General features: G+C 50.5%; 1 protein-coding gene across 3 annotated transcripts in view; it reads right to left on the bottom strand.

Annotated features, from left to right (window-relative positions):
• The window catches only part of LOC115080247 (nascent polypeptide-associated complex subunit alpha, muscle-specific form-like), a 32215-nt gene extending 15719 nt beyond the window's left edge, over positions 1-16496 (bottom strand). The window contains exons 1-7 of one of the 3 annotated variants that reach the window (XM_029584400.1): positions 16046-16496; positions 14922-15101; positions 14064-14120; positions 12829-12882; positions 12364-12729; positions 4040-4381; positions 856-1221 (exon numbers count right to left, since the gene is read on the bottom strand). In XM_029584400.1, the coding sequence (XP_029440260.1) occupies positions 856-1221; positions 4040-4381; positions 12364-12729; positions 12829-12882; positions 14064-14120; positions 14922-15101; positions 16046-16064 (1384 nt within the window). In that variant the 5' untranslated portion in view covers positions 16065-16496. The remainder of the gene's footprint in view (positions 1-855; positions 1222-4039; positions 4382-12363; positions 12730-12828; positions 12883-14063; positions 14121-14921; positions 15102-16045) is intronic. The other 2 variants (XM_029584401.1, XM_029584402.1) reach the window with 2 other exon arrangements.
• Positions 16497-24755: the final 8259 nt, after the last annotated feature.

Raw genomic sequence — 24755 nt, 5'->3', positions numbered from 1 at the left:
GGTTACTCCCATGATTCTGTTAAGGGTGGTAACTGCCACTCCATGCAGGTTACCCTCATGCATTCTGTTAAGGGTAGTAACTGCCACTCCGTGCAGGTTACCCCCATGTTTCTGTTAAGGGTAGTAACTTCCCTTCCATGCAGGCGACCCCCATGATTCTGTTAAGGGTAGTAACTTCCGCTGCATGCAGGTTGCCCCCATGCATTCTGTTAAGGTTAGTAACTGCCGCTGCATGCAGGTTGCCCCCATGCATTCTATTAAGGTTAGTAACTGCCACGCCATGCAGGTTACCCCCATGATTCTGTTAAGGGTGGTAACTGCCGCTCCATGCAGGTTACCCTCATGCATTCTGTTAAGGGAAGTAACTGCCGCTCGGTGCAGGTTACCCCCATGATTCTGTTAAGGGAAGTAACTGCCGCTCTGAGCAGGTTACCCCCATGATTCTGTTAAGGGAAGTAACTGCCGCTCTGAGCAGGTTACCCCCATGATTCTGTTAAGGGTAGTAACTGCCGCTCCATGCAGATTACCCCCATGATTCTGTTAAGGGTAGTAACTGCCGCTCCATGCAGGTTACCCCCATGATTCTGTTAAGGGCAGTGACTGCCGCTCCGTGCAGGTTACCACCATGATCCTGTTAAGGGCATGGAGAGGCAGTTACTACCATAAGAAACTTACTGGGCAGACTGGATGAACCATTTGGTCTTTATCTGACGTCATTGCAATCTTGTTTGAATCTGCATCAAAAGCCATATGAGATTAGACTGAATGAGCTAAATCTGTAGGAAAGGCTTCTCTAGAACAATTGTCCTGGTGCACACAAGGCAAGAGAGTAAGAGGGGCAGCTACGTCTCTTACTTTTCTTGAGTTGGACCACACACGTGTTCCCTTTGGCAGGATCTGGCGGTTGGACATTCGGGGCCTCCTGCAGGAAACTTAAAGTGTCCTCGTAGCTCAGGTTGCAGCGGACCGTCACGTCCACCTTTAACGGTGTCCATAAGACCTTCTTTAGCTTCCTGTCCTTCCGTCCAAGTGAGTCCATGTGCAAGGACTGATGGACCATTGTATCATGACCGGGAGCAGATGGCGCGCTCAGTAGTGTTTGGTCAACGGGAGGCCTGGGAGGGAGGTCCAGGGGCACGCTTTGGGGTTGAGGTGTGTGTGCCGAGGCCTTGCCGTTGGGTTGGTTGGAGAAGAGCCAAGGAGACGTGATTATGGATCTTCCTAACAGACAGAAGAGATGTTTATTTCTTTAGTATACAGTATGTACCACTTATCAATTACTAAGTGGTTTACAATAAAACAGTCACAATAAATAAAACATAAACATGATTGCTAAACCATTATAAAATCATAGATACAAAATTACCTCCCCCCCCTTAAAAACCATAATAAAACATTTAATACAAAGCAGATTACCAATTAGCTGCGTCAACATTTTATAAAACATAGAAACATAGAAATGACGGCAGAAGAAGACCAAATGGCCCATCTAGTCTGCCCAGCAAGCTTCACACATTTTTTTCTCTCATACTTATCATTTTCTCTTAACTCTTGGTTCTATTTCCCTTCCACCCCCACCATTAATGTAGAGAGCAGTGATGGAGCTGCATCCAAGTGAAATACCTAGCTTGATTAGTTAGGGGTAGTAGGGGTAGTAACTGCTGCAATAAGCAAGCTACACCCATGTTTATTCCCTTTACCCAGACTATGTCATACAGCCCCTATTGGTTGTTTTTCTTCTCTCCTGCCGTTGAAGCGGAGAGCCATGCTGGTTATGCATTGAAAGTGAAGTATCAGGCCCTTTTGGTTTAGGGTAGTAACCGCCGTAACAAGCCAGCTACTCCCTGCTCTGTGAGTGCGAATCCTTTTTTTTTTTTCTTCTCCCCTGCAGTTGAAGCTATTCTGGATATGCGTGAAGCCTCAGCTTTTCTTATTCCCCTGCTGTTGAAGCAGAGAGCTATGCTGGAAATGCTTGATGTATCAGCCTCTCCCATGCCATGAAGCAGAGAGCCATGCTGGATATGCATCGAAAGCGAAGTATCAGGCACATTTGGTTTGGGGTAGTAACCGCCGTAATAAGCCAGCTACTCCATGCTTTGTGAGTGCGAACCCTCTTTTCTTCTCCCCTGCCGTTGAAGCAGAGAACTATGCTGTATATGCTTGGAAAGTGAAGTATTAGGCTTATTTGGTTTGGGGTAGTAACCGCCGTAACAAGCCAGCTACTCCCCTCTTTGTGATATCAAATCCTTTTTTCCACATTTCCTCTTGCCATTGAAGCTTAGAGCGATGTTGGAGTCACAGTAAGCATCTGTATGTTTATTTAATAAGGGTATTGTCTCCGGGCAGTAGCCATCGTTCTGGTGAGCCACCCACTCTACATTGGCGGTCTCTTGACTTTATGGATCCACAGTGTTTATCCCACGCCCCTTTGAACACCTCTGGTTACAAACTAACTGCTATATTAATCGGCAGACAATATTACCTCTTTAATGAAAAAATGAATAAATATGCTGTCAGTTCAAAAAATAAAATAAAATGTAGTATCATGACCGGGAGCAGTAGTCATACTGCTCCCGGTCCCTAAAACGTCCCTACCAGTCCCTAAAACATAGTCTGGTTTGAGTCCACATCAAAATGTAATTTAGAGAAAAGTTTAGGTGGTGTTGGACCAACGATCCTACCGTACAGTGATGGTCTATACAGTGTCCCAAGCTTGGTTAAAAAGACAAAGGGGGTAATTTTCATAAGGATTTACACGTGTAAATGTAACTGCTATTGTAGCAATTTTCAAAAGCCATTTACTTGAGTAAAGTGCACTTACGTGAGCAAATCCTATGGACAATTCATGGCATATATTGTAGCAATTTTCAAAAACCCACTTACACGAGTAAAGTGCATTTACTCGAGTAAAATCCAGTTTTAAGTGAGTAAATGCTTTTTAAAATCAGGCCCAAAGGTTTTAGTTATTTATCTAAAAAGGTTTATATACAGCCGTTACAAATGAAATTTGATCAAAACGGTTTACAGTAATAAAATAAAACAATAAATATAAAACAATAAATAAATATAAAACAATAAATAAATATAAAAGAAGTAGGAAAATAATTACAAAAACTGGTTAATATACACAAAAATAAATAAGAATCTTTACATTTAAAAAAGCAACGGTAAAAGAACGAGTGCCTCAAGAAACCGCAGGAGTTACATGTGTTTTGGAGGCAGAGAGTAACGTTTTTTTTATCACCTTTCTAAACCTTAAGAGAGAATTTTTTTATTTTTTTTTTAAATTTCCACAGGTAAGGCATTCCATAAGGAAGGACCCGGAATTATAAATGGCCGCTTACGCCAGTTGTCCAGTCGCATACAGTTCAAAGAGGGAACTTCAAGTGTATTTCTTGGGGAACGGCAAAGATGGACAGGGACGGAGAGAGAGATAATGTCTAGGGAGCCGGAGACTTGAGGGGGGCAGAGAGTCGAGTCAGATGACTCCGGCTGAGCTGGTGGGACTGGCCAGCAGCCACCCTTTGGGGGGGTAGCATGGGTTGGCGGGGGGTGGGGGGGGGGGGGAAGGAAGCATCCAGGTGTACCAGCGGCCATCTCCTCAGCCGATTGTCATATTAGGGCCACAAGAGACTAGCCACATGGCTCTCTTCTGCGGTTTTGACTCCGGGCTTGATTTTAAACAGCAGGGGTTAAACAGGATACGGATTACTTCTCCTTCTGTAACTAAACGTAAAGGCAGGACATCTCTCAGTCAAACCCCAAGCAGGTCAGATGCAAAGGCTTCGTAAATCAGTCCAGGTCACTTCTATACAGGTTAGAGGTTCAAACAAGGTACAGAGCTTTACCTCTGTGTTCCTTCTGGACCCGACTGGTGTCAGTCTCACGACCAGCCTGAGCACTTTTAACCCTTACGCTAGTATCGCACAGATTGCCGGGCCCTCTCCTATTGCCCCATTACCTCGGAGAAGAGCTGCAGTAAAAAAAAAACAAACCTTGGAGATTATGAGAGGGGGCCATGGAATTTTCGCTCTCTTACCTTTTTTTATTCTGACCAAGCAGTTGCGCTTTTTGGCAGGATCCGAGAGTTCGATGTCTGGGGCCTCCTGCAGGAAGCGTAAGGCACTCCCATAGCCCAGGTCTCGACTGACCCTCTCCAAGTCCAGCCCGTGCAGCTTCCCCAAGACCGCCTTCAGTTTCTTAATCCTCAGTCCGGGCTTCTTACGCAGGGACTGACGGACCAGCCTCAGGATTTCACCCCGGGGCTCCGTGAGGGCCATCCAACCAGTAAAGACGGGGCGCTGGCTTTCCTTGGGCTGCCTGTCACCTGGCGGCGATGAGGAGGGGCAGGAAAAGGTCCTTCCAGGTTCTCCGCCGGCCTCTAAACAAAAATAAATTCTGAAAAATAGGGAGCAAATATCTAATGGTACGAAGGAGGAGGATATGAGGGACATCACTATTGGGTGCGGTCTTTCCTGGGACAGTACACGGCGTCCAGGAGATGAAATAGTCATGGGTGTGGGGCAATAGCCCCAGCTTTTTAAGGCAGCCAAAACGCTAAAACCCCCCCCCACGTCTGGCTGCATTTTTTTTTACCCAGGTCTGTTGGATTAGGTACAACGATTTTAAGAAATTTTCTCTCAGTGTTATTTGAATTTGCCTACCAAACTTTGTCTAAACTTAGCGATTTAATCTAGTTTAGCAAGTCAATACCGTTGATCAAGGCTTCCAGAAATTGATATTCGAGTTGAGAAAGCACAAACAGGTCCTTTTACAGGCTGCTTAAACTGTTTTGCATACTACTAGATCCCTTGTTTGGGGGTCTAGTTGCCCAAGACATTTTGGGTGGTGGAGACCCTGCAACAGTGGTGGAGACCCTGCAACAGTGGCCTGGGTTGGCCACTGTTGGACACAGGATGCTGGGCTTGATGGACCCTTGGTCTGACCCAGTATGGCATTTTCTTATGTTCTTAATGATCATGCTTCAGGAATTGTTCTGTGTGTTGCGGACCACTGGATGGCATTTTTAGAGAAGTGAGCCTTGTAGCTTACTGTGATGGTGTGTTTGGGTTAAGGGGCGTGTCTTACCTTAAGAGTGAGGGGGGGGGGTCCTCTGACTGGGTGACGAAGGTTTAGTGGGAGGTTTGAAAGTAGGATTCAGCCTTTCGGTTCCTGCCCTTCTCGGGGTGGGGTTGTAAGAGGGACCTCCAGCGACGTAGCTGCCTAGAGTGGCCAGTCTGCGGGCTGGGACCCTCCCAGTGGGAATGGGATCCAGCGGGAGCTCTTCCCCTCCCCAAGGAACTAATCGAAGTGGCAGGCCATAAGCGCGGGCCCGCAATGACCAGTGCCCCCCCCGGAGGTCCGTGGCATGGGGAATGCCGGGGAAAGCCCCGCACGCTATGTGACTGGAGAGGTAGGGAACGTGAGTGGGAGGTCGTAGACTAAGGAGTCGAGAGTGGCGCTAGCGACGGAAATTGCACTGTTCCTTTTGTTAGCTTATGTCTGGGAAATTCAAAAGGAGTGAACCCCATTCCAGGCTAGAAGCATTGGGGAATGAGGTAATTGTAAGGGAATGTAACTCATGTTCCAAAGAGGTATCAGATGGGGGTGATTCAAAAGAGTGTCCTATGAAGGATGGGAGGCTGCCGGGATGACCACGAGTACAGGAGCCACTCTCAACAGTATACACACCCTATATTCCTCATAAGTGCTGACTATGTGTGGATAAGATGTGATTCTGACTCTTTGATTCCCATGAATTCTGATGTATTCAGTAGGGACCATGTTGCCGTATGTCAAAGAGATCTAGGTGTCATAGTGGATAACACATTGAAATCGTCGGCTCAGTGTGCTGTGGCAGTCAAAAAAGCAAACAGAATGTTGGGAATTATTAGGAAGGGAATGGTGAATAAAACGGAAAATGTCATAATGCCTCTGTATCGCTCCATGGTGAGACCGCACCTTGAATACTGTGTACAATTCTGGTCGCCGCATCTCAAAAAAGATATAATTGTGATGGAGAAGGTACAGAGAAGGGCTACCAAAATGATAAAGGGGATGGAACAGCTCCCCTATGAGGAAAGACTGAAGAGGTTAGGGCTGTTTAGCTTGGAGAAGAGACGGCTGAGGGGGATATGATAGAGGTCTTTAAGATCATGAAAGGTCTTGAACGAGTAGATGTGACTCGGTTATTTACTCTTTCAGATAATAGAAGGACTGGGGGGGGGGGGGGCCACACCATGAAGTTAGCAAGTAGCTCATTTAAAACAAATCAAAGAAAATTCTTTTTCACTCAGCGCATAGTTAAGCACTGGAATTCATTGCCAGAGGATGTGGTTATGGCAATTAGTGTAACTGGGTTTAAAAATGGTTTGGATAAGTTCCTAGAGGAAACATCCATAAAGTGTTATTAATTAATAATAGTAACTTGAGATTTATTTAATGTTTGGATACTTGCCAGTTACTTGTGACTTGGATTGGCCACTGTTGGAAACAGGATGCTGGGCTTGATGGACCCTTGGTCTGACCCAGTATGGCAATTCTTATGTTCTTATTGTATATAGCTGCTAGATGGTTCATCCAGAAATAAAAAGTTAAGAGTTGAAGTTTAAAGTGGTGTCTGCTACGCCTTATTTTTGCCAACACCAAGGGGCAGCATGGAGCCAGAGTTAATGTAAGAACATGCCATACTGGGTCAGCCCAAAGGTCCATCAAGCCAACAGTGGCCCAATAGGTTGCTAGATTCCAAGCTGCTTATCCCAGGGATAAGAAGTGGATTTCTGCAACTCCACCTTAATGGTTTATGGACTTTTCCTCCAGGAACTTCTTCAAACCTTATTTAAACCCAGCTACACTAACAGCTTTTACCAATTCCTCCAGAGTATAATTATGCATTGAGTAAAAATATATTTTCTCCTATTTGACTTCCTAGTAACTTCATTGAATGTCCCCTAATCTTTGTACTCTTTGAAAGAGTAAATAACCGATTCACGTTTACTCGTTCCACTCCACTCATTATTTTATAAACTTTTATCATATCTCCCCTCAGCCGTCTCTTCTCCAAGCTGAAGAGTCCTAACCTCTTTCGCCTTTCCTCTAGTGTAATTATTCCATCCCCTTTATCATGGAGGGGAGATGAGATGTATTCTCCCTTTCCAGTCAAGGAAGAGAGCGTGGTTGACTGCCACCCCGGCTGCCTCTATACAAGTCCACTTCACCATCTGTATGACCCAAATTTATTTATTTTTCTTTGAGTTTCCTTAATTTATGCAATCAAATAAGGATCAATAGATTCATAACCAGTTAAGGTCACAGGTCAATACCAATTCACCCAGGAAAATGCCTTTGAAGATTGCCTTGACATCCTCAGCTGAGGGACAAAACAGCTTGTTGAGGAGCTGAACTGGAAAAAAAACAAAATGGCTACCCCAACAAAGCCATGGAAGGACTCCAGCAGGGATTACCTCTGGATACAGAGAGAACGGGGAAAGGAAAAAATCTGCAGTTCACAAAAAGGGCCCGCAGACACTAAGGATCACAAAACAAACAATACAACATGTACACACAAACAACAAAGACACATAGCCCCATTAAAAACAATCAAAAAAGTCCAACACCCTTATGAAACAATAGTACAAATTTCATAAAAACATGGATCCAAAAAATATTTTCCACAGCAAAAAACATGGCTTGCTGAAAATATACACTACAGACTAGCATAAGTTCCAAAAACACTTGCAAGGTACTCCATACAGTTCCAATTGCATCTATAAATGAAATGTCCGTAGGCCATAAATAGGCTTGGCTATGGAATTCAAAACCAGGGGGGGGGGGGGGGGGGGAGGTGTTGATTGACCACAATTCCATCTCATGAACCTTGACACTGTGGCAGGCTCAGCTCAGGACACACAAACACACAGCTCGATCCAGTAAAGTCCGTGGGAGAGCGGACTAACGCCCGCTCTCCCGGCGCGCGCACCGGCCCCTCGCCGGTGCGCGCGATCCAGTATTTAAATTAGGCGACGCGGTGCAAACGAGGAAAAAGAGGCGCTAGGGACACTAGCGCGTCCCTAGCGCCTCCTTTTGGCCTGGAGCGGCGGCTGTCAGCGGGTTTGACAGCCGACGCTCAATTTTGCCGGCGTCGGTTCTCGAGCCCGCTGACAGCCACGGGCTCGGAAACCGGACGCCGGCAAAATTGAGCGTCCGGTTTTCGGCCCGACAGCCGCGGGCCGAATTCAAAATTTTTTTATTTTTTTTTTTACTTTTTTTTTACTTTTGGGGACCTCCAACTTAATATCGCTATGATATTAAGTCGGAGGGTGCACAGAAAAGCAGTTTTTACTGCTTTTCTGTGCACTTCCCTGGCGCCGGAAGAAATTAGCGCCGACCTTTGGGCGGCGCTAATTTCTTAGAGTAAAATGTGCGGCTTGGCTGCACATTTTACTTACTGGATCGCTCAGGAATACCTAATAGGGCCATCAACATGCATTTGCATGTTGAGGGCGCTATTAGGTGCCGCGGGTGGGCCGCGTGTTTTCTTCCCCTTACTGAATAAGGGGTAAGGGAAAACACGCGTCCAGAGCAGGGTGACAGTGCGCTCCGACGGAGCACACTTTACTGGATCGAGCTGACAGATTGTTCTTTTATTAGGCAATGTGGTGGAGCCACCAGAGGTGGCAGTAGTGAGCAGCTGACGTAGCCCGGCTGGGCTCGTATCCCTCGGGTACTGGAACAGTGACTCCTCCGGTAGCAGTGCTGTACTGGAAAGAACTGAGAATGAGTACAGCGGAATATGTACAAGCCCCAGTATGGAGAAACCCAGGATAGGGAGAGCAGGCCCTCGAGGAGCGAGTACCTGATCCCTGAGAGCTGAGAGGCTTGAAGGTAATGTACTCACACATCGGTTCCACGTAGGAGATGGCACTAGGGCTGGAACGGAGGCAGGCCCCCGAGGAGCGAGTACCTGGTTCCAGGGAACAGCTCTGAGGTGAAGATGGTAGTACTACTCACTGGTGTTGAAGATAGTGAATCCTTCCAGGCAGAAGAGAAGGTAGGAGCAGGCAGCGAGTCAGGGCCCTCGAGGAGCGAGTACCAGTTTCCTGATAGCGAGAAAGCAAGTGAGGCCCCCGAGGAGTGGGTACCCCGTTAGCGTTAAGAGTCCAATGAAGATTGGAGAGGCTGAGTAGCTGGGTACGGAGAGTGAATCCCATCTGTAAGATTCCATAGAAACATAGAAATGACGGCAGAAGAAGACCAATCGGCCCATCCAGTCTGCCCAGCAAGCTTCACACTTCTTTCCTTTCATACTTATCTGTTTCTCTTGGCTCTTAGCAACCCTTGGTTCTATTTCCCTTTCACCCCCACCATTAATGTAGAGAGCAGTGATGGAGCTGCATCCAAGTGAAATATCAAGCTTGATTAGTTAGGGGTAGTAACCGCCGCAACAAGCAAGCTACACCCATACTTATTTGTTTACCCAGACTATGTTATTCAGCCCTTATTGGTTGTTTTTCTTCTCCCCTGCCGCTGAAGCAGAGAGCTATGCTGGATAAGCGTGAAGTATCAGTTTTTCTTCTCCCCTGCTGTTGAAGCAGAGAGCTATGCTGGATAAGCGTGAAGTATCAGTTTTACTTCTCCCTTGCCGTTGAAGCAGAGAGCTATGCTGGATAAGCGTGAAGTATCAGTTTTTCTTCTCCCCTACCGTTGAAGCAGAGAGCTATGCTGGATAAGTGTGAAGTATCAGTTTTTCTTCTCCCCTGCCATTGAAGCAGAGAGCTATGCTGGATAAGCGTGAACTATTAGTTTTACTTCTCCCCTGCCGTTGAAGCAGAGAGCTATGCTGGATAAGCGTGAAGTATCAGTTTTTCTTCTCCCCTGCCGTTGAAGCAGAGAGCTATGCTGGATAAGCGTGAACTATTAGTTTTACTTCTCCCCTGCCGTTGAAGCAGAGAGCTATGCTGGATAAGCGTGAACTATTAGTTTTACTTCTCCCTTGCCGTTGAAGCAGAGAGCTATGCTGGATATGCGTGAAGTATCAGTTTTTCTTCTCCCCTGCCGTTGAAGCAGAGAGCTATGCTGGATATGCGTGAAGTATCAGTTTTACTTCTCCCCTGCCGTTGAAGCAGAGAGCTATGCTGGATATGCATTGAAAGTGAAGTATGCATTGAAAGCCACATTAACTATCAACAAATATTGAATAAGCCTAATAATTGGTAATACCTATAGCCTATGAACTCTCCGTTAATTTTACATAATCTTACCCACCCCTGGTTTTTTTTTTGGTTTGTTTTTTTTTTAATTTGGAGATGGCAGGCCTCCATCCTTCCGCTCCGTGAAGGTGGAACACCAACCACTGGCCACTGGCATCCCGCTCCGTGAATGCCTCTGTGGCTACTGCCACAGAGGCATTCACGGAGCGGGATGCCAGTGTTAGCAAGGGCATTCCCCTTGCTAACTCAAAGGCTAGCAAACAACGTAGGCTTTAAATATCCGGGCAGCGTGACGTCATCACAGGGGGACGCCCCTGAGGTTTGCGCCAAGTAGGAAATAAGAGTGAGGGCCGCGCGGCGCCCTAAGGTACCAGCAGAGCATGGCGGGAGGCAGCACCCAAGCCGGTCCGGGGACGCCGGAGAGGACAGCAGGCAGACGCCGCGGCAGCCAGGCGTCCAACCACAAGAGGAGGAGCAAAGAAAGAAAGGTAGGCGGAGTGAAGCCATCGGGAAGGGACGGTTGCAACAAACCTGCCATGCTTTGTATCCTGCTTCTTTGGGGGAACTCCAACGCTGCTTCATCAACAATCCATTCGGGTTTTACTTCGGGGATATTGCCACCTCTGCCAACCCCTCCCACATTTTCTCATACTCAAAACGACATAAAAGACGCTAACATAACCATCTTGATTTAAACTCAACATAGCCATACAACCGTTCAATAAAGGAGGCGTATACTCTGATGACTCATCCGCCCCGCATATGTTAAAATCACCTACAATGATCAAAAGATCTCGTGCTCCAAAATCATTATGGAAATTACTTCCCGTACAAGCTAGAATGGAACCAGGCAGGTTTCCAAGAGCACGAAAGACCAATGAAAAGGTCGGCGTCATCGAGCACCACACCAAGACGTTCACGGCCTAAAGGCTGCGTCCAGTCCAAATTCCTTAACAGCAACTTATTAGGAAATATCACCATAACCGTTGCCCCCGAACCCCGTACACCACCATTCCCTATGCCTGAACCGAGAAAGAGAAGATGGAAGGACAAAGCTTCTTGACCGGAAACACACCTTGTTCCTGGAGTCGAGATTCATTTATAAAAACAAAATGGCCTCCTTGTTGCTTATTACATGTCAAACCAGCATTGGCAAGGAGAATTTTTAACGCCGATGGGCCATCTATTGAAACAACACAAGGTACTGTATCTCCTCACTACACTGAATTCAAATCAATGTTTTAAAATTCCAAGTTATGGGGGGAGGGGGAGAAGGAAGATCTTCCCTCCACAATACCTCTCTCTTGCTAACTGATAGCCTTAATATTACATATGGCTTCCGGCTCAAACAAAAAAACCTGGACTCCTTCAGGCACCAAGCGAGCAACAGGAACCAGGACTCGATCGGCAAAGCATAGCTTAATTGAAAACATCCCACCCTATCGCCAACCCACAGATAATCCCAGTCTCAGCCCACCACCTCCCAGGGACGGCTTCATAAAACAGATCAGCAAAGTGGTACCTCGGGTCTTCTGAAGCTAACAGATCCAATGTTTGTACACAACGAATGACGAAAACCTGAACGAATGGGGAAACCTGCACAGAACGGCTGTTACGGTCCCAAATAGCAGTGGGATGATGACTTTGGGCCTCTAGGAAGGCTGGGGGAGGGAGCACGGTTAAAATCCAGACTTTGATTTGGACATGGGGGAAGGCTGGATTTTGCTACTGAAGGGGGGGCCTGGGCGTTAATTTAAGGACTGGCTTACGAGGATGGACACCGTAGCTCTCAGGACGGAGGTCTCTTGAGTTTGATGCTGCTGTGGGATCCCTGCTCTCTGAGTGCGGCCAGGATGGGGTGGGCAGCTGGGGAGCAGTGCAGGCTGTGATTGGTTTGGAAGAGGTGGGCACAGGGCACCAAACTCTTCTCTCTTGGCTGTGGAAGTGGCTACAGTCCCTGGGCTAAGAAGCGGAGGGATCAGCGAGGGAAAGGCTCACGAGCCAACCATGAAGCTTCCATCCATTCCCCCCCCCCCCCTTACCTATTTCCAAGGCTCAGCAAGGCTCAGGGTAGGATGGCAGCACAGCCCAGCTAACCTCCCCCTAGCACAGGTGGTCAAACGGCCTTCAACGGATGGAGCAAAATGCGATTTACCTTTCCGGGATGTGACCAGGCTTCGAGCACCTTTTGCTGGAGTCGAGACTCTGACATTTGGCGCCTGCTGTAGCAGTCTCGGCGTGTCCCGATACCCCAGGTCAAGCCCATGGCAGCTTCTCGCACCTTCCTTCACCTCCTGGCCCCGCGGTCCAGCTGGGGACGTCCGCAGAAGCCGCTGGGCCGCCGCTCCCTGGCGGGTGGCAGGATTTCTGGCATGGGTATGGTTCGACCAGGCTTTCGGCTGCCCTCTGGAAAGAGGGGTCCTTGGGTTAGGGTTAGAGTTTCTGGGCGTGCTTTTTTGTTGAGAGGCAGCAGGCCTGGACCTCTGCCGGGCACGCCTAACAAACGCCTTAACGTTGAGATCTGTGGGAAGAAGGAGAGACTGAGAAAATCCCAAAAACACACACCACACAGAAGCACACACACACACACTCTCGCATGCACGCACGTAGGAAGACACACCTTCCGAAAAGTGATGAGTCCGGATGCTCATCAGGAATCTCATGTACCGATTGTCTAAAGAAATAAAAAGTTTTAAAAACTTCATTAACCATGGAATCCCTGGATTCTCCACAATCTTTTTAAACACTGACATTTTCTGCACTTTACCAGAGTCTCCCTCTGGTATTTCCAGCCCCTGCGCTCTCTGCATTTTTCTGGAGTCTCTCTCTGGTATTTCCAGCCCCTGCACTCTCTGCATTTTGCTGGAGTCTCCCCTGGTATTTCCAGCCCCTGCGCTCTCTGCATTTTGCTGGAGTCTCCCTCTGGTATTTCCAGCCCCTGCACTCTCTGCATTTTGCTGGAGTCTCCCCTGGTATTTCCAGCCCCTGCGCTCTCTGCATTTTTCTGGAGTCTCCCCTGGTATTTCCAGCCCCTGCGCTCTCTGCATTTTGCTGGAGTCTCCCTCTGGTATTTCTAGCCCCTGCGCTCTCTGCATTTTGCTGGAGTCTCCCTCTGGTATTTCTAGCCCCTGCGCTCTCTGCATTTTGCTGGAGTCTCCCTCTGGTATTTCCAGCCCCTGCGCTCTCTGCATTTTGCTGGAGTCTCCCCTGGTATTTCCAGCCCCTGCGCTCTCTGCATTTTGCTGGAGTCTCCCTCTGGTATTTCCAGCCCCTGCGCTCTCTGCATTTTGCTGGAGTCTCCCCTGGTATTTCCAGCCCCTGCGCTCTCTGCATTTTGCTGGAGTCTCCTCTGGTATTTCCAGCCCCTGCGCTCTCTGCATTTTGCTGGAGTCTCCCTCTGGTATTTCCAGCCCCTGCGCTCTCTGCATTTAGCTAAAGTCTCTCTCTGGTATTTCCAGCCCCTGCGCTCTCTGCATTTTGCTGAAGTCTCTCTCTGGTATTTCCAGCCCCTGCGCTCTCTGCATTTTGCTGGAGTCTCCCTGTGGTATTTCCAGCCCCTGCGCTCTCTGCATTTTGCTGGAGTCTCCCTCTGGTATTTCCAGCCCCTGCGCTCTCTGCATTTTGCTGGAGTCTCCCTCTGGTATTTCCAGCCCCTGCGCTCTCTGCATTTTGCTGGAGTCTCCTCTGGTATTTCCAGCCCCTGCGCTCTCTGCATTTTGCTGGAGTCTCCCTCTGGTATTTTCAGCCCCTGCACTCTTTGTAGTCTCTTGTATAGACATAGCGTGACTCTCTTAGTCAGATTGGGGAGCTCTGCAGATAGGATGTCTCTAGGTTCTGAGATAGATTTGTACTGACCTGGTTTCTGAGGTTTCTTCTTAAACACAGAGTGGAAGTCGAAATGCTTCTGGTTACCTATTTCGGGAAGGGGGGAGGGGAGTTTTGGAGAAGAGAAGACATCAATATTTCTAAACTGACTAATTTGGGTTTTCCTGGCAAGTTCTGTTCTTGCCAGGTTCCCAGTCAGATGACAAGACAGATGTTTGAAGACAAGGACCCCGTGGGCCCGTCCAGGCTCTCTGGCCCCTCCTCTCCCAGGCCTACTGCATCACCCTAGACGTTACTCAAGCTCCACTCATCTCCCTCTTACCCTCCTATCCACCCAGTCTATCTGCTCCATGGTCACCACTTTGCTTGCCCCATCTCTGCTGTACAGGAGTTGATGAAGCTTTGAGATGACCCCTGAATGGGGGGAAGGGGCAGTGGAAGAGCCATGCCTTGCTCATGGTACTAGGATAGTCAAACAATTGGAGAGGGGAGCAGCTATCTGGGAAAGGCCTGTCCTTGCCATCGGGGAAATACTGAAGGGGCTAGCCAAGAAGGAAACATCTGGCCAGAGAGAGGGGGAGGAGATGACTGGACTCTACAGCAGTGGTCCCCAACCCTGTCCTGGGGGCCCCCCAGCCAGTCGGGTTTTCAGGACACCCGCAATGAATATGCATGAGAGAAAATTTGCATGCACCGCCTCCATGCCATGCACTGCCTCCATGCCATGCACATTTTCTCTCCTGCATATTCACTGCGGGTGTCCTGAAAACCCGAATGGCTGGTGGGCCCCCAGGACAGGGTTGGGGACCCACTGCTCTACAGCAGATGAAGGTCCTGGGGGTCCCGGCCCAAGCCGGAACGCCCGTGGTCACCCAAACCGCCACGCACCTGGTCTCACATGAGTCTGAAACTTGTCATGGCCCAGGGGAACGACGCCTGGCTTTTGGAGCAGTTGCACCAGGTCAAGCCCATGCTTTGTGTTCCTGCAGCTTCTCAGAGCTTTGATCTTCTCCGCACGAGGCAAACGGCTGAGGCACTGGGATACCAGCAGGAGGTCTCCTTCCAGATCTGGAAAGCAGCAAAAAACCAGAGCGAGAGGACAGAATGAGAGTCTCTATAAAACTCTCATTGATAAGAGCTGGAGCCTCATGGCAGAGCGAGACCTTCAGACCCATTTGGTCTCTTCCAATTCTCACTTTCAGCTGTAGCACTGCAGACTCCATCCAAAGTCTGACTCACTCCCCCACCACCGAGGATCCTCAGTGCCCATCCCAGGCTTTACCCCTCACTCCCCCACCCCTGAGGATCCTCAGTGCCCATCCCAGGCTTTACCCCTCACTCCCCCACCCCTGAGGATCCTCTGTGCCCCTCCCAGGCTTTACCCCTCACTCCCCCACCCCTGAGAATCCTCTGTGCCCCTTCCAGGCTTTACCCCCTCACTCCCCCACCCCTGAGGATCCTCTGTGCCCCTCTCAGGCTTTACCCCTCACTCCCCCACCCCCGAGGATCCTCAGTGCCCATCCCAGGCTTTACCCCTCACTCCCCCACCACCGAGGATCCTCAGTGCCCATCCCAGGCTTTACCCCTCACTCCCCCACCCCTGAGGATCCTCTGTGCCCCTCCCAGGCTTTACTCCTCACTCCCCCCACCCCTGAGGATCCTCTGTGCCCCTCTCAGGCTTTACCCCTCACTCCCCCACCCCCGAGGATCCTCAGTGCCCATCCCAGGCTTTACCCCTCACTCCCCCACCACCGAGGATCCTCAGTGCCCATCCCAGGCTTTACCCCTCACTCCCCCACCCTTGAGGATCCTCTGTGCCCCTCCCAGGCTTTACCCCTCACTCTCCCACCCCTGAGGATCCTCTGTGCCCCTCCCAGGCTTTACCCCTCACTCCCCCACCCCTGAGGATCCTCTGTGCTCCCCTCCCGGGCTTTACCCCTCACTCCCCCACCCCTGAGGATCCTCATAGGACTTTCTGTAGCTATATAAATTTAGATATATGGATATATCACCTGGCTGAGGTGTTGCCATTATCTTCTTCTGAGCTGAGGAACGTGCAGGTAAGCTCCAGGGTCTAAGTACCTGACCAAACTGGATCCCGAGAGAGAAAGTGGCATCTGTCACATCTATGTGGTAGAAGACACAAAGAGAAAGAAAAACGAAATGTAAAAAAAATCTGAAAGAAAGCGCAAAAGAAAAACATAGCAAGGATGGCCGAAAGGGACCCAGTCTGCCCAGGAGGAGTTAAGTGAAATGTTGGAAAGGAGTTGTGCGCCGGTGGGGAGGGGGAGAGAGGATGCTGGGCAGAGGGGGGAAGTTATCGGCGCCGGTGGGGAGGGGGAGAGAGGATGCTGGGCAGAGGGGGGAAGTTATCGGCGCCGGTGGGGAGGGGGAGAGAGGATGCTGGCCTGGGGGGGGGGGGGGAGTTCTCGGCGCCGGGGAGCGCTGCCCTGCTCTGCCTTCTGCCGCCGCCGCCCCCCTGTAAACAAGAGCCGAGCTTTCGGTTTCGATTCCTGGATGGACGGGACGGGGCGAGGCTCGGTCTCTCGCTTACGGGCGGGGGGCGGAGGCTGCAAGCCACATTGCAGACCCTTTCCGAGCGGCGCCGGTGACCTCCAGAGGGCTTGCGAGCTCCGTTTGGACCCGAGGCAATGGAAGTCCCATAGGCCATCGGTGCCAGCCGGGGGGGGAGTTCGAGCCCCCGAGCTTCCCCGGGACCATCGCCCTTGAGTTCTGGGCTACCTCTCCCACTCTGTTGCTAGCCTCTAGTCTAGTGGCCCTGCACAGATCCCGGTTCCGGCCCGGTGGCAGGACCTGCTCTTTCCCCCAGGATCAGATGCAGGTTTTCCTGCTCCTTCCTGGGTGGGAGGTCCTGGATTTCCTCTCTCTGGATGGTGCTTGGGACAGGAGGGTATAAACCCCAGGTCAGGGTGTGTGCTGAACTTTGCTGGGGGCCAGGATGAACCCCAGTTGTAAGGTCAGCAGTGCTCTGGCCCCAGGCTGTGGGTCTCAGAGGAGAAGACTGCGCAGAAGAGACTGGGCTCACTGGTGAGCTGTTCCCGAATTAAACGTTTACTGTGATTTGGTTCAGAAAGACCAATTTGCTTGATCAAAGTAGTTTCCAGGGGGAAGAGTCCAATGGGGGATCTCTAGCTGGGTCCATCTCTCCTTTTCTCCTGCTCTCCTTCTCTAAATCTCTTTCGTTGGACCTCTGGGGAGGAAAGGCCAGGAGGCTGGGAAAAGTCTGAGCTTCCCTCCCCAGCACTAGGAATAAACACAGTAGCAACGAAACCCTCTGAAAAAAAAAATACTCTCCTTATCTGTTTCAGACTTCAGGCCACTGTCTTCCCCTCTTCAACTGGGCAAAAAGCATTCATAGGACCCTCCTGGCCTTCCGAAGCAGGGGAACCAGCCTCCCAGGAACAGACACAGCTCTCACAAAAAAAACCCCAAACAAACCCCACAAAAGGGTCACAACTCTCCAAAAACTCTTTTCCCCCTTACATACCTGTGAGGGAACTGGCAAGGGCATTGTCCCTCGCCGGGTTCTAGACCGAGGGCTCAAAATTAGGAAGACAAAACAGCAAACTATTCCTGAAACTCTCAACGGCAAACTGGACTATCGCACCCAGCTCCAAACTGCTCCTCCCTTGTGTACACAGGAGCTGACTGTTCCCGCAAGCCTTAGGGAAGGTGCTGTATCGAATGGTACAGACTCTCTCCAGGATTGGACCAGTATCAACTAGTGGAGACCCACAGGGTGTCTACAGGAGGAAATGCATTTCCGCTGTTAGGATTTGTAGGTAGGTGGGCCCCTGGGCCGAGGTGAAGGATGGTCGGGAGGCGAGGTCTCAGTGACGTCAGACACAGCTATAGATTAGAGTCTTTATTAGGAGATAGACACTGCCCATGGAGCGGGGAGTGCAGGAGAAAGTCTCAGAGTCTGTGCGATGGGATATACCCAAAGGAATACCTCTGAAGTGAAGGTACGGCAATGGTCCGCAGAGCGGGGTACACCCATGAGGTTCCTCAGTAGAGATGATACAGTAGTGGTCCGTGGAGCAGGGTATGCCGGTGAGGGTTCCTCACTTAGCAATGACTCGGTAGTGGTCCGCAGCACGGGATGCACCGATGAGGGTTCCACATTAGAGATGGTACGGTGGTGGTCCGCAGAGCGGAGGTACTCACAGTAGCGAAGGTTCCAAGAGAAACCCCGGAGAACGGGATAGGTAGCAATCCAAGGCGATGGGCCCTTCGAGGAGCGGATAGCCAGAGATGAGGAAAGGGCCCCCAAGGAGCGGGTACCCAGAGCATCTCACGCCGAAGAGGCAGGAACGGAAAGTCTGTAGTGAGCGAAGCAGATTCAGCAATGAGGGAACTCGTTGCCAAGTCGTCGGTAGGCAGAGCCAGCCGGCTTAAGTATCCTGGTGAAATAATGTCATCCGGAGGGGACGCCCCCGAGGTTCCCGCCATGACGTGCTTAAGACTGGTCCGTGCACGCGCGCCTAAGGGATTCTGAGGGCAAGAAGGCGGTTGTCAGCGTCCGTGCTGTCCAGGGAGGCCTGGGAGTTGTAGGCAGGCCGACAGCTGGCGGAGGCCGCAAGTCTACCCAACGGAGTCAATGCTGTAACAAAAGAGGTGAGCAAGAGCGGTCGCAGCCGTCTGCGACCGGGCATAACAGTACCCCCCTTCTTAGGGCCCCCCGGGGGTTTTGGCTTTCTAGGGTGAGAAGCATTGAATTGTTTGATCAGCTTTTTATCAAGGATATTGATTGCAGGCTCCCAAGTGTTCTCTTTGGGGCCGAATCCTTCCCACGAGATCAGATATTCCCAGTGCTTCCCGCGCTTCCTCACATCCAAGATGTCCTCAGCCTGATACGTTATATCCTCTTCAGCCGCCAGAGGTTGTGGTTCAGGTGGTTTCTTAGAGAATTCCGACAGGATGAGCGGTTTTAATAGCGAGATGTGGAAGGCATTATGAATCTTGAGCGATGTGGATAGGCGAAGGCTGTAAGTGACCAGGCCCAGCCGGCGAAGTACAGGAAAAGGCCCGGTGTATCTGGGAGCGAAACGAGCTGAAGGCAGTTTCAAGTGGATAAAGCGGGTGCTGAGCCACACTTTGTCTCCAGGGTTCAACTGAGGAGCTGCCCGATAATGGACATCGTAGAATCTTTTTACTTTCTTAGCTGCTTGCTGGAGAAGGAGTTTGGTGTGCTCCTAAAGTTGGTGTAACTCTTGCGCAGAAGCCTGTGTCGCCAGAGATGACACAGACAGGGGTACTGGAAGAGGAGGCAGAGGTTGACGTCCGTATACTATTTGGAAGGGCGATGATCCAGTCGATGCCCAAACTCGGCCCAGGGAAGTAAGTCTGACCAGTCATTCTGCCAAGAGTTCACATATGCCTGAAGAAACTGCTTTAGAGTACGGTTCATCCTCTCTGTCTGTCCATTGGCCTGCAGGTGGTAGGCTGATGTGAGGTCCAAGGCTATGTCAAATTTCTTGCATAATGACCTCCAGAATTTCGCCGTAAATTGCACCCCTCGATCAGAGAGTATGTCTTGGGAGTCCGTGGAGGCGAAAGATGTGGCGAATGAACAATTTTGCTAACTCCGGAGCCAAAGGTAGACCAGGTAACGCCACAAAGTGAGCCATCTTCGAAAAGCGGTCCACGGTGACCCAAATGGTGTTGTTGCCACTGGATGGGGGTAAATCCACAATGAAATCCGTGGCTATATGTGTCCACTGCTCATTAGGTGCAGGAAGAGCCTGAAGGAGCCCCCAAGGGCGACCCACCAGCAGCTTCTGACAGGCGTAAGTGGGGCATGATTCTACATACGCTTGAGCGTCTTTTGTCATGGTTGGCCACCAGTAGAATCTCTGAAGAGTGGCAAGAGTTCTAGCTTGTCCGGGGTGGACTGCGAGCAAGGAATCATGCGCTCAGCGGAGGATCTTCCTTCGAAGTGGTCGGGGGACCATCGTCTTCCCAGATGGCACTGTGAGTGTGGCGGAGAGAAGAACTTTCGTTGGATCGATGATGTTACGTGGAACGTCTGGAACATCTTCAGTGGTGAATGAATGGGAGAGTGCATTGGCTCGGGTGTTCTTATTGGCTGGCCGGTATCATAGGAGGAAACTGAACCGAGTAAAAAAGAGTGACCAGTGGGCCTGCCTGTGATTAAGGTGTTGAGCATGGTGTAAGTACTCGAGGTTTTTGTGGTCAGTGTATACCGTGATTTGGTGTTGCGCTTCCTCAAGCCAGGGACGCCACTCCTCAAAGGCCAGTTTAATTGCCAGTAATTCCTTGTCCCCGATTCCATAATTACACTCCGCTGGCGAGAAGCGTTGAGCACGGTTGCAAGGTGTGATTGGCAGAGTGCTGGCTGAGGACTGCACCAACACTGACGTCTGAAGCATCCACTTCGACGATGAAGGGTCGTCGGGGATCGGGGTGATGCAAGCATGGTTCTTGTAGGAAAGCCTCCTTAAGCTCTTGAAAGGCAGTTATGGCTTCAGGTGACCACTGGGAGAGATTGGCTCCCTTTCGAGTCATAGCTGTGAGTGGGGCGGTCAGTGTTTAATAATGGTGGATGAAGTAAGTTAGTAAAACCAAGGAATCTTCGAAGCGCCTTAAGACCCGTTGGATGAGGCCAATCCCGAATACTCTTAGTCTTTTGTGGATCCATTTGGAACCCTTGGCTTGAGACCACATAGCCCAGAAAAGGGACAGATTTCTGGTGAAAGGAGCATTTCTCCAGTTTGGCATATAACTGGTTATCCCTTAAGCGTTGTAGGATGTTGGCGACGTCCAAGTGATGGCTCTGCAGGTCATGTGAAAATGCCAGGATGTCGTCCAGATAAACCAAGACACAACTGTAGAGCATGTCTCTGAAGATTTCGTTCATCATATTTTGAAATACTGCCGGGGCGTTGCAGAGGCCAAACAGCATTACCAGATATTCAAAATGGCCATTCCGGGTGTTAAATGTGGTTTTCCATTTGTCGCCCCGGCGTATCCTGACCAGGTTATACGCTCCTCTGAGGTCCAGTTTGGTAAATATCTTGGCCCCTTGGAGCCTGTCAAAAAGTTCAGAGATTAATGGCAAGGGGTAGCGATCCATCTGGGTAATCTCATTTAAGCCACGGTAATCTATGCATGGCTGGAGGGAGCCATCCTTTTTTCCCACAAAAAAGAACCTGGCTCCAGCAGGAGACTTTGAAGGCTGAATGAAATCTTTCGCCAAATTCTCTTGAATATATTCAGACATGGCCTTTGTTTCAGTCAGAGAAAGTGGGTAGACCCTTCCTCGGGGAGGCTCAGTGTTAGGCAATAATTTAATAGCACAATCAAATGAACGGTGAGGCGGCAAAGTGTCCACGGCTTTCTTGGAGAACACGTCTTTGAAGGAGGAGTACTGTAACGGAAGACCTGGAATAGATGTTGTAGTGGCTAGGCAAGGCATCGGGGACACAACCTCCAAGCACTTTCCATGGCAGGAATTACCCCAGTGGGACAATTATAGAGTGCTCCAATCGAATTGAGGTGTGTGTAGTTGTAACCATGGCAGTCCAAGGACCACAGGGTGGATAGCCTTATCCAGTATCAAGAACGAAATGGTCTCCGTGTGCAGTGATCCGTTGCAAAGTTGAATGGGGACCGTGGAGAAGGTAACTTCGCCTAGTAACGTTCGCCATGGATAGAAGAAAGTAGAAACGGCATTGGTGTCCGGACGGTGGGAATCCGAAGGTATTCCACGAGTTGTCTGAGGATAAAATTTCCATTGGTTTCGGAGTCCACGAGTGCTAGAGTGTGAAATTCCAGAGTGTCCGAGTTAATTGAGACAGGCAGTGTCAGCGGAGGAGAGGGTGCGGTCAGGCCTAAGAGAAGTCCTCTGGCAGATCCTAGGCCTGGGTGTTTTCCGGACAACGTGGACAGGAGGGTACCGCATGACCCGGTTGGCCACAGTACATGCAAAGACCTGATCTTTGCCGATGACACTTCTCCTTTGCGGATAGATGGCTGTGACCCATCTGCATCGGTTCCTCTTCCTCAGTGCTAGGTGTAGGAGCATATCGGCAAATATGTGGGGCACCTGAAGACATTCTCTTGGATCCCCTGGAATCGTGCGATCGTTCACGCAGGCGGTGATCAATGCGACCGCAAGGTCAATGAGAGAATCCAACGCCTCAGGGAGTTCTCGTGCTGCTAATTCATCCTTGATGCGTGAATTTAGACCTTCTAGGAATATGGCACGCAGGCAGCCCAGATCCCAGTGTAATTATGACGAGAGAGTTCTAAACTCAATGACATAATCGGTCAATGACCTGGCACCTTGTTGCAGATGCAGGAGCGTAGATCCGGCAATGGTCTTGCAACTGGGGTTGTCAAATATGGAGCGAAATAGGATGAGGAAGCCCGGCAAGTTGTTGAGGATCGGGTCCGTATGCTCCCAAAGGGGTGATGCCCAGTCCAAGGCCTTTCCGTCCAGGAGGGACAGGATGTACGTAGCTTTGGAAACTACGTCGGGAAAGTATGCAGGTTGTTAGTAGAAGTGCATGCTGCACTGGTTCAAGAAGCCCCTGCACACCAAGGGGTCACCTGCGAAATGAGGAGGTTCCGGCAAGGGCACTGGAGGCCGGAACGCTGGCGCATGTGGAGCACGGCTAGGCTTGGAAGGCATCGGGACAGAGTCCAGCCGGTTACTCAATTGATTTATGGCATTAGCCAAAGTCTCTAATACCTTTTGCTGTTCTGTGATTTGCTGGGCCAGGCCAGGGATGGCCTGAATCGCCGAGACCTGTGCCGGGTCCATGGACTTGGCAATCTGTTAGGATTTGTAGGTACGTGGGCCCCTGGCCGAGGTGAAGGATGGAACCGCCCACAGGGAGGAGCCCTGTGAGCCTCACCGTCGGGAGGCGAGGTCTCAGTGACGTCAGACTCAGCTATAGATTAGAGTCTTTATTAGGAGATAAAGAGACACTGCCCGTGGAGCGGTGAATGCAGGAGAAAGTCTCAGAGTCTGTGCGATGGGGTATACCCAAAGGAATACCTCTGAAGTGAAGGTACGGCAATGGTCCGCAGAGCGGGGTACACCCATGAGGTTCCTCAGTAGAGATGATACAGTAGTGGTCCGTGGAGCAGGGTATGCAGGTGAGGGTTCCTCAGTAGAGGTGATATGGTAGTGGCCCGCAGCGCGGGATACACCGATGAGGGTTCCTCACTTAGCGATGACTCGGTAGTGGTCCGCAGCACGGGATGCACCGATGAGGGTTCCACACTAGAGATGGTACGGTGGTGGTCCGCAGAGCGGAGATACTCACAGTAGCGAAGGTTCCAAGAGAAACCCTGGGGAACGGGATAGGTAGCAATCGAAGGCGATAGGCCCTTCGAGGAGCGGATAGCTAGAGACGAGGAAAGGGCCCCCGAGGAGCGGATACCCAGAGCATCTCATGCCGAAGAGGTTCACTCCAAGGGGCTCCTTTCTGCTGTCAGTTGAGATCCAAATCCTGGGAGCGCAGAAATCTGCTGGGCCGGGGGCAGTGTCCACTCCAGCCCCTCCTTTGTTGTAATCCGCTTTGATATTAATGTGGACGCTGTGGCATATAAAGAATCTTAATAAAATAAAGTCCCCCTCCGACAGAACAGAGGAGAGCCCTCTACTCCAGGCAGCGGGGAGGATGGGGGCAGGGAGCTAACTGGCTCTTCTCTGCTTCAGCCCCTCCTCTTCTGTCCTCTGCAGTGCCCCCCAGCTGCCCTTGGGGCAGGAGGGCAAGAGCCTCATTCTGACAGGAAAGAGCCACATGCGGCTCCCGAGCCACCAATTCTACCTCTAGGATACATAAAATAAGGAGAGGTAATGGCCCTGAATGAGGGGGGGGGACAGTCACAGGTAGTTAGGGGGTTCCAAACTATGGGTCATGCAGCTGGGGAAGTGGAGCCGGAGAGAAACAGTAGGGGGAAGCTCATGTTCCCTGGACTGGTCAGGGAGGGCATTGGCCCTGCTCCCCTCCATGAACCTGGTCCCCAAGAAAGCCTTTGAAACGAGTCTCGCCACTCGCGAGTAAAACTGAAACTCTGCAGGTTATTTCTGGTTTTAGCGCCAGTCATAATGAAGAATTTCAGTACCGAGCAGGCATTTCAGTGCTGAATATTCTGCGTTCGTGGAAGTAACCCTCCCCCGTAATAGGTTAAAATACCAATCTCTCAGTCTTCACGTGAACTGCAATTAAATCTTCCAGTCCTTCCATCCCCTACATGAACAGAAATCTGATCTTGTCATTCCCTTTAGTTTGCCTGTCTCTCATCCCCCTCTTCTGAGACGCGGAATGTATTTCTCCAAATACCCTCAGGGTCACTCACACCCGACCCCCATGACCTCCGAAACCTCTTCTCCTTCATCCTGGGCCTCTCGCTCAGAGAATGTGCAGTTCTTGTCCCTTCATCTCCTCATCCCAGCACTCCCCTGCTCGGACCTTCTCCGGTTCCTGAAAGGGAGGGATTGCCACCTCTCTGCTCCCCTGCAGGGTCCTCTCTGTATCGAAGAGGGTCCCCGGGTCCCACCAGCCGGCTCCTCCAGGAGGTTCCTCTCTCCTAAATTCCAACCTAGAAAGGGCCACTCCTCCCCCCCCCCTCCCCCCAAGCTGACCTAGGCTTTTATACCTCCCCGGGATACCGCCCAAGCAATCAAGACCTTTTTTTTAACTTAAAAAGGACATCGCACCACCC

The sequence above is a fragment of the Rhinatrema bivittatum genome, chromosome 19, assembly GCF_901001135.1.
Source record: "Rhinatrema bivittatum chromosome 19, aRhiBiv1.1, whole genome shotgun sequence".
Classification (NCBI taxonomy): domain Eukaryota; kingdom Metazoa; phylum Chordata; class Amphibia; order Gymnophiona; family Rhinatrematidae; genus Rhinatrema; species Rhinatrema bivittatum.
The sequence above is the reverse complement of the archived record's forward strand: the minus strand, read 5'-3'. Positions and strand labels throughout refer to the sequence as shown.